The sequence below is a fragment of the Mandrillus leucophaeus genome, unplaced genomic scaffold, assembly GCF_000951045.1.
Source record: "Mandrillus leucophaeus isolate KB7577 unplaced genomic scaffold, Mleu.le_1.0 Scaffold72, whole genome shotgun sequence".
Classification (NCBI taxonomy): domain Eukaryota; kingdom Metazoa; phylum Chordata; class Mammalia; order Primates; family Cercopithecidae; genus Mandrillus; species Mandrillus leucophaeus.
The window spans coordinates 3,437,650-3,446,412 of NW_012107808.1; the positions used below are offsets into that span (position 1 = coordinate 3,437,650).

At 44.3% G+C, this 8,763-nt stretch overlaps 1 protein-coding gene across 3 annotated transcripts; it reads left to right on the forward strand.

Moving 5' to 3' along the window:
- Nucleotides 1-7,394, forward strand: ODC1 (ornithine decarboxylase 1). 3 transcript variants are annotated; one of them, XM_011965292.1, is made up of 12 exons: nt 1-299; nt 2,521-2,630; nt 2,738-2,856; nt 3,137-3,310; nt 3,525-3,697; nt 3,954-4,088; nt 4,215-4,296; nt 4,477-4,560; nt 5,612-5,774; nt 5,857-5,969; nt 6,065-6,279; nt 6,907-7,394. In XM_011965292.1, the coding sequence occupies exons 3-12, from the start codon at nt 2,755-2,757 to the stop codon at nt 7,049-7,051; spliced, it is 1,386 nt and encodes a 461-aa protein (XP_011820682.1). In that variant the 5' UTR covers nt 1-299; nt 2,521-2,630; nt 2,738-2,754; the 3' UTR covers nt 7,052-7,394. The 3 variants fall into 3 exon arrangements, with proteins under 3 accessions (XP_011820682.1, XP_011820683.1, XP_011820685.1); XM_011965293.1 differs by having other exon boundaries at nt 7-141; nt 2,740-2,856; XM_011965295.1 differs by lacking the exon at nt 1-299 and having other exon boundaries at nt 3,237-3,310.
- Nucleotides 7,395-8,763: the final 1,369 nt, after the last annotated feature.

The following is an 8,763-nucleotide window of genomic DNA, read 5'->3' on the forward strand; positions in this document are numbered from 1 at the left end:
CAGCAGGTGCAGGGGCGCAGAGCCCGGACTCGCCTCGGTACGGACGAGCGGGGCCCCGGCCTTGGCGCCTTCAGTTTCCTTCCAGTTTTTATTTTCGCTGTGTCTACAGAGTAGATGACACCAATTTGGAAACCCGCGAGTGTGGGTAGAGCTAAGATAGTCTTGTCGTAGTAGCTGTGATATTAGCTGCTCGGCCAGCCATGACTTAGAGGTGTTTATTTAAGGACTCTGAATGACTCGGTGATCTCGGAAAAGCTTGGCTCAGATGAACGGACGTACACAGGGGAACCAGCCCTAAGGTTTTCAGAAAAGGCTGATTGTGCTGTTTGCGAAGCCGAAATAATTGGTGAAAGTGTAGAAGGCAGAACCTCTCAGGAATGTCTGGGGAGGACAAAGAATGTGTTGGCTGACTTTGTTTAAACATAAAATTGGGCAGACTTTAATTGATTTGTGAACATTTTTTGAAAGTTTGTTTGAATTAGCCGCTCTCTAACATTACCGTCTTGTGCTAATTGATTCGCCATTTTAAATAGCTGTTACAGAAAGACCAAAAGGTGCTCTTCAGTAAAATATATTCAAGTAAGTTACTTAAGTAACGCTTTAAAAGATACAGAAAAAGCAAAAAAGTGTTGGCATATTAAAAAGAAATCGAAACTTTCCAAGTTTAGGCCTGAACATTGCCTTAAAAATATGTAACAAGGCCTTAAATGACCCCGTCCGTGTCTGCGTGAGCCTATTTATTATTAAATTGTAAATATTCTTTATATAAACAATGTATAACCATTTCTATAACAAAAATGGTTTTGCTAGCGTTGTTACTCTCTTGCCTTCTCCGAGGGGTGATTTAGGCAACTTCCGAGGTTGACACTGCCGAGTAGTCACAATAGATAGAGCTTTAAAGCAAATTCCATGCATGGGTTTGGATTTATGACAGGCCCGTCCCCCTGGGCCTGTCATAGTACCCCATGCCACAGCAAACTGTGTCCCCGAACCATTGCCTGGCCTCTGTGCCTGTAGGCTGCTGGCACTGAAGTGGGTTGCACAGTGGAAAAGAAGAAAGCTCTACCTGCAGAAATTTTTAAAGGTTAAAATAAATAATTTTAAGAAAACTGGTTCACCAGTGTGTCACATTTGATGAAATCAAAATACAGTGGCTTTTATTGTTACTAGCGTGATGTTCTTGCTTATTTTTCTTATTGGTGAAGTTAGCCCCAAATTATTCTCATAGCTAAGCAAATATGAGAGTGCCTGTAAGAACAGTTGGCATTCCGGAATTGCTAAACTTGGTAGGCAACGCTGGTTTCAGAATACTGAGTTCTAGCCGGGCGCGGTGGCTCACGCCTGTCATCTCAACACTTTGGGAGGCTGAGGCAGGCAGATCACCTGAGGTCGGGAGTTCGAGACCAGCCTGACTAACATGGAGAAACCCCGTTTCTACTAAAAATACAGAATTAGCCGAGCCCCGAGTGTGGTGGCGCATGCCGGTAATCCTACCTACTCGGGAGACTGAGGCAGGAGAATCGCTTGAACCTGGGAGGCGGAGGTTGAGGTGAGCCGGGATCACACCATTGAACTCCAGCCTGGGCAACAAGAGCAAAACTCCGTCTCAAAAAAAAATTTTTTTAATTTAAAAATTAAAAAAAAACTGAATTCTAATTAGGTAACAGCAACTGTAATACAATGTGATAAGTTGACTTGAGGATTACAGTTTTTAAGAAGTATATACCTAGCTAATACCTGAAAATTAACTTGTAAAATCTCAAATGCTCCAGACATTTCCATGATGCCTGTTGGTCAGTAAAAATCATTCTAAGACTTAGTAGAAGTAGGAAATAGCAAGATGTTTGTGTGGCTGTATATAAAGGCTATAATGTAATCTCATCACTTTGGAAGACCCAGGTGGGTGGATCACCTGAGGTTAGGAGTTCAAGACCAGCCTGGACAACGTGGTGAAACTCTGTCTCTACTAAAAAACAGAAAAATTTGTGGAACGTGGTAGCAGGCGCCTGTAATCCTGGCTACTCGGGAGGCTGAGGCAGGAGAATCGCTTCAACCTGGGAGGCAAAGGTTGCAGTGAGCGAAGATTGCACCACTGTATTCCAGCCTGGGTGACAGCGTGAGACTCCGTCTCAGAAAAAAAAAAAAAGTCTATAATGCTATTTTAAGTTTCTAAAGAACTGAAACTGCTCTGAAATAAAGCAGACCATTATGAAACTTTTTCCATATCAGTGAGCTAAGTGCAGATAAGCTTCTGAAACTTGCGTTCTACTTTTTTTTGGTACAAATATTTGAAATGCTTAGTGTGCTGCCTTGGCAAAACCTGGTATTGAATTTGTGGTGTCCTTATACTGCCAAGGTTTTGAAATCATGTGCCTTATACCTAGTAATAATTGGGATCACCGGGCTAGTGAGTGATTTATATCCAGGGTATGATTAGCTCTGCGTGCGCTCGGCCAGTGCCCCATCTTCAACTTGATGTGTTCCTAAGGTAGACAGCAAATTCCCTGTTTTATTTCACAGATTGTCACTGCTGCTCCAAGGGCACACGCAGAGGGATTTGGAATTCCTGGAGAGTTGCCTTTGTGAGAAGCTGGAAATATTTCTTTGAATTCTATCTCTTAGTTTTCCATGTAAGTATTCATGGAAATACTTTGTGTTGCAGGTTAGTCTTAAGAATTGTATTGCTAAGGCTTCTGAGTGAATTTCTCCACTCTATTTGCATTTTGTTGCATTTCAGAGGAACATCAAGAAATCATGAACAACTTTGGTAATGAAGAATTTGACTGCCACTTCCTTGATGAAGGTTTTACTGCCAAGGACATTCTGGACCAAAAAATTAATGAAGTTTCTTTTTCTGTAAGTATATGAGACCCATGCTGGCAGTGCAGCTGAGAATGCCAGGCAAGGGGAAAACTTTGGCAAGGTCTGAGGAAGAGCAGTGAGGCTTCTGTGTCTTGTTACGGAATGTAGAAATTAATTCACTGGTAAATTAATAGTGATAATGGTGATATTCATATCAGTGGCTAGACTCAAAAGAGCAGGATTCATTGTGACTGATGGGAAAGACGGTCGCTGGCTGTTGGTGTGGTGTGTGGTGAGACTGCTAGTGAGTCACCTGTGACCACTCTTGTTTCAGGATGATAAGGATGCCTTCTATGTGGCAGACCTGGGAGACATTCTAAAGAAACATCTGAGGTGGTTAAAAGCTCTCCCTCGTGTCACCCCCTTTTATGCAGTCAAATGTAATGATAGCAAAGCCATCGTGAAGACCCTTGCTGCTGTCGGGACAGGATTTGACTGTGCTAGCAAGGTAAGCAATAGCAGCAGGACTCAAAAGCAGTTGTATAAAACGGTCCTGGTATTCCCCACAGGGCAGATACAAGTTGTGTTTTTTGGGCAATAAATGCTCACTAAAGGCAGGTGGGTGGGGGTGGGGCGGGGCACATCACAACTTCCTATGCTTTTCTGTTTATTTCACCTGTTAAGCCACATATGGACAGCATGACACCACTCTTCTTTTTCAGACTGAAATACAGTTGGTGCAGAGTCTGGGGGTGCCTCCAGAGAGGATTATCTATGCAAATCCTTGTAAACAAGTATCTCAAATTAAGTATGCTGCTAATAATGGAGTCCAGATGATGACTTTTGATAGTGAAGTTGAGTTGATGAAAGTTACCAGAGCACATCCAAAAGCAAAGTGAGTTATTCCCCCATCTGAGGGCACGATCAGGGGCATAAGATACGTGGATTTTTATCAAACAAACTTAATTTTCTGATGATTATATTTCTGTACTTTAGTAGAAAGTTGAAACCTTCCTTGAGTCATGAAGCCTGGGACTCAAAACTACAGAATATATCAGCGACAGTGTTTAGAACAGGATTGTTTTTATTTTAATCGTGGCTGTAAGTGAACATCTATCACGAGACATTTGCTGCACTTTCCTTGCTTGTAGGTTGGTTTTGCGGATTGCCACTGATGATTCCAAAGCAGTCTGTCGTCTCAGTGTTAAATTCGGTGCCACGCTCAGAAATAGCAGGCTCCTTTTGGAACGGGCAAAAGAGCTGAATATCGATGTCGTTGGTGTCAGGTGAGATCTTGGTGGGATAGCTGAAGGTCATTAAACAGTTTGAGGTTTACAGGCTTTCTCCTAGTGTTTGCTATTGTTTTAAGAAATACTAAGACACAGTGTCTTGTCTCTTTATTTTACCCCCAGCTTCCATGTAGGAAGCGGCTGTACCGATCCTGAGACCTTCGTGCAGGCAATCTCTGATGCCCGCTGTGTTTTTGACATGGGGGTGAGTATACGTGACCCTGTTAGCAAAGGGCGGGGCACAACTGACAATAACTAGTCTTAATTCTAGAGCTAACTTTTTCTGGCAGTTGGTCCTGTGTTACATGGGTTTCAGCCTATCTGCTGCATACGTTTTTGTTGTTTATTAGCTGTGGATCTGACTGACTGATTTTCTTGATTCTAGGCTGAGGTTGGTTTCAGCATGTATCTCCTTGATATTGGCGGTGGCTTTCCTGGATCTGAGGATGTGAAGCTTAAATTTGAAGAGGTAATTTAGAACAAAACTAATACGCAGTAGCTGTTTTAATAAATTCCTTTTTGGAATATTTCAAAATTTAAGTGTCTAAACTAGTACCAAAATGGGCTGAAGTGTCTTGGTGTGATACTTTGAGTGATTTCTTTGTGATGTCTAACATTGCACTTGATATCATTTGGTTTTCTAAAGTGTGAGTCAGCTTTCCCAGAAGTCTTGGATCATTAGTTACATTGGAAATCGTGGCTCACACCTGTAATCCAGCACTTGGGGAGGCCGAGGTGGTAGGATCACTTGAGCCCCAGGAGTTTGAGACCAGTCTGGGCAACACAGTGAGACCCCATCTCTACAAAAAAATTTAAAATTAGCCAGGTGTGGTGGTGGATACCTGTAATCCCAGCTACTTGGAAGGCTGAGGTGGGAGGATCACTTGAGCCCAGGAGGTTGAGGCTGCAGTGAGCCATCATCATGCCACTGCTCTCAGCCTGGGCTACAGAGTGAGACCCTGTCTCCAAAAAAAGAAAAAACATGTTGCTGTGGGCTTCCTAGAGAATATGCTAACAGTGGCACATCATCACCCCAAATGTGCTTTGCTCGATCTGTGCTTCCTCTCCTGAAAATATTTGAAATGTTTAGTCACTTAGGAATTTAAGCCATTATATCGGTGCTTGAATTTATAAAATACATCCACGTGGTTTGTTAAAATCATGACGTAGGCAGAATAGGATATTTATCCTGTTGGCATGTATTTGTTAAATAAGAATGTTTTGACGTCTTGATGCCTTCCTAGGTAGTAATTTGTTATGTACTGTTCTTTGATAAAATCATACCCATAACATCCTAAAGGAGACAGGGCGCCTGGAGGGGAATGAAAGTGAGCCACCTGGGATGTGCAGCCTGGTTTGCAGGGAGATGTTGATGATGTTTTGCTTTTGTTACTTAATGATAAACTTGTCTGCTGAGGTCTGGTCTCATGATGTCATGTCACAAGGCCCTGTGATGTTACTTCCCCGTGTGAATTCTCCACAATGAAGGCTGCTCTTTCTTTCCTGTTTCGCTCTCTTAGATCACCAGCGTAATCAACCCAGCGCTGGACAAATACTTTCCGGCAGACTCTGGAGTGAGAATCATAGCTGAGCCCGGCAGATACTATGTTGCATCAGCTTTCACACTTGCGGTTAATATCATCGCCAAGAAAATTGTATTAAAGGAACAGACTGGCTCTGATGGTATGTGTAAAGGACAAATCACTTCATGTATAACTGAAAGCTGATGCAAAAAGTCATTAAGATTGTTGATCTGCCTTTCTAGATGAGGATGAGTCGAGTGAACAGACCTTTATGTATTATGTGAATGATGGCGTCTATGGATCATTTAATTGCATACTGTATGATCATGCACATGTAAAGCCCCTTCTGCAAAAGGTAATTTCTGAGCATACTGTATAAAACAATTAAGAGGACTGGTCACAACAAGTATAATTAAGTAGTACTTCCTCTCTCTCTGTCTCTTTGTATAGAGACCTAAACCAGATGAGAAGTATTATTCATCCAGCATATGGGGACCAACATGTGATGGCCTTGATCGGATTGTTGAGCGCTGTGACCTGCCCGAAATGCATGTGGGTGATTGGATGCTCTTTGAAAACATGGGTGCTTACACTGTTGCTGCTGCCTCTACGTTCAATGGCTTCCAGAGGCCGACGATCTACTATGTGATGTCAGGGCCTGCGTGGTAAGTAAGCCATGCATGTTGATGGTGCTGCCAAGAATAGGCACCTTCTTGAATATGTGCTTCTTGTTTAGACGAATAAGAAATTGTCTTGCCTAAGATTAAATACAAATGGATATTTTTCCTAAGAAAAGTTTTAGAAAAGACTGATGAGGATATTTCTTTGTAACTGGAATATATTTAAGTTTGTGCCCTGTGTCTTGTGGTTTCCTTATTACCAAAAAGGTGACTGAAGAAACGCTTGCTTTAGAAATACGTTGAATTGGCCGGGTATGGTGGCTTACACCTGAAATCACAACACTTTGGGAGGCCAAGGCAGGAGGATCACTTGAGCCCAGGAGTTTGAGACCCTGTCTCTACAAAGAATTAAAAAATTAGTTGGCCATGGTAGTGGGCGCCTTGTAGCCCCAGCTACTTGGGAGGCTAAGGTGAGAGGATTGCTTGAGCGTGGGAGGTTGAGGCTGCAGTGAGCTATGACAGCACCATTGTATTCCAGCCTGGGTACCAGAGAAAGACCTTGTCTCAAAAAAAAAAAATACATTGAATTGTTTCCTGATGGGAAGTAAATACTGTCATGCCCAGTTAGGAGTGTGAGGCAGGGTTTTTAATATTCCACTTTTCCTCTCTCAGGCAACTCATGCAGCAATTCCAGAACCCCGACTTCCCACCTGAAGTAGAGGAACAGGACGCCAGCACCCTGCCTGTGTCTTGTGCCTGGGAGAGTGGGATGAAACGCCACCCAGCAGCCTGTGCTTCAGCTGGTATTAATGTGTAGATATCACTCTGGTAGCTGTTAACTGCAAGTTTAGCTTGAATTAAGGGATTTGGGGGGACCATGTAACTTAATTACCGCTAGTTTTGAAATGTCTTTGTAAGAGTAGGGTCGGCACGATGCAGCCATATGGAAGGCTAGGATATGGGTCACACTTATCTGTGTTCCTATGGAAACTATTTGAATATTTGTTTTATATGGATTTTTATTCACTCCTCAGACACGCTACTCAAGAGTGCCCCTCAGCTGCTGAACAAGCGTTTGTAGCTTGTACAATGGCAGAATGGGCCAAAAGCTTAGTGTTGTGACCTGTTTTTAAAATAAAGTATCTTGAAATAATTAGGCATTGGGACGTTTTTACAGCGTGTTCATTCCAGACAGTTCATGAGTCCCGTATAGCTCGTTCTGATTCTCAGAGAACAATGGGTCCACACACACACAGGTAGGAGGACAGGTGAGACGGAAGTCCCGTCCTCCAGTGTGGACAGTGCACATCTGCTCAGCCCATCCCACATGTCCAGAGTTGGCCGTGAACTCCGTGTGCAGAGGCCCTGGTGGTGGGACCTACTTAAGTCTGATAGACCTGGCCTGCAGAGACCATCCATGTCGCCTCCCACCTTCACGCCCGTGAGAGCTTAGGAATGTATATAGCACAACATTTGGCAGTCAGCTTATTTTAATAAATTCAGCAACAGCAAGTCCCCACCATGTTGTGTATCTTCACCGTCTTGTCTGACCATGACCACTGGCCTTGTGTGTTCTTTTACTCAACGTGTACCCCCGCTCTCCCCCAAAACATGGCAGGCTCTCATGCTCCGTAACCCCCACTGTGGCGATGTCTTATGGGTAACGCTGGAGCTGCAGGAGGAGGGAAGGACACGTCAGAGCCACCAGGCAGTGGGAGCATCCTGGAGTCCCCACCAGCCTCATGAAGGGAACAGGAAGAGAGCGAATGTGTAGCGGGGAAGGCTGTGGCTCCTCCCAGGGTGGAAGGCCAAGCTGATGTTGTTACACATTTACCAAAGCTGAAGAGAGTGACTTCCTGCCTTTCTCAAAAGCACCACCTTCCCCTGAACCCTGAGTCCGGAGAAGTCAGGAGCCCTCCTGTGGCTGTAGTTACCTCGTGTGGCTGCCAAGTTAGCCCAGGGCTTGGCTTATCACCAACTCTGGTCTCCCTGGGCCAGAGTTGCCAAAACATGGAAGATTTTTCAGGAGCCACAGAGGTTGGTTCTGACTGGAGGGGGAAGGCGGGAAGGAGTGCTGTAGTCCACAGCCCTGCCTTCCAGGAGCCTGAGAAGTAGGATGCTGGTGTGTTTGGGTAACTCTGAGCTTTCCCAGCAAGGGCAGTTCCCTGGGATCCGGGACCCACTATGTTAAAAATACGACAGTCGGCACTGAGTGTGTACTGTGTGCCAAGAAATTTGAGCTAGACATCAAGCCTAGACTCTTGGTACATTAGGTCTTCCATCTTAAAAAGGAAGAAATTCCCAAGGTCGCTTAGTGGCAGTGCTGAGCTTAGACTGAAAAGAGGGGTATTCCATTCAAAGTGGACTAAGGCTTTGGAAACAATGCTCTTTCAGCCAGTTAGGTGAAATGCAATCCAACAACTGTCAGTAGTGCCAGTGGGGACAGAAACAGCCCCAGGTAATCACGTGCTACACGTGAGTGGCCCCTGAAGCCTCGCTCCTGACCACAGCTTGGCGCAGCCACTTACC

Coding starts and splice junctions, on each gene's coding strand:
- ODC1 (XM_011965292.1), top strand. CDS start 2,755: ATGAACAACTTTGGTAATGAAGAATTTGACTGCCACTTCCTTGATGAA. Junction 2,857..3,136: donor TTAATGAAGTTTCTTTTTCT/GTAAGTATATGA, acceptor CTCTTGTTTCAG/GATGATAAGGATGCCTTCTA. Junction 3,698..3,953: donor AGAGCACATCCAAAAGCAAA/GTGAGTTATTCC, acceptor CCTTGCTTGTAG/GTTGGTTTTGCGGATTGCCA.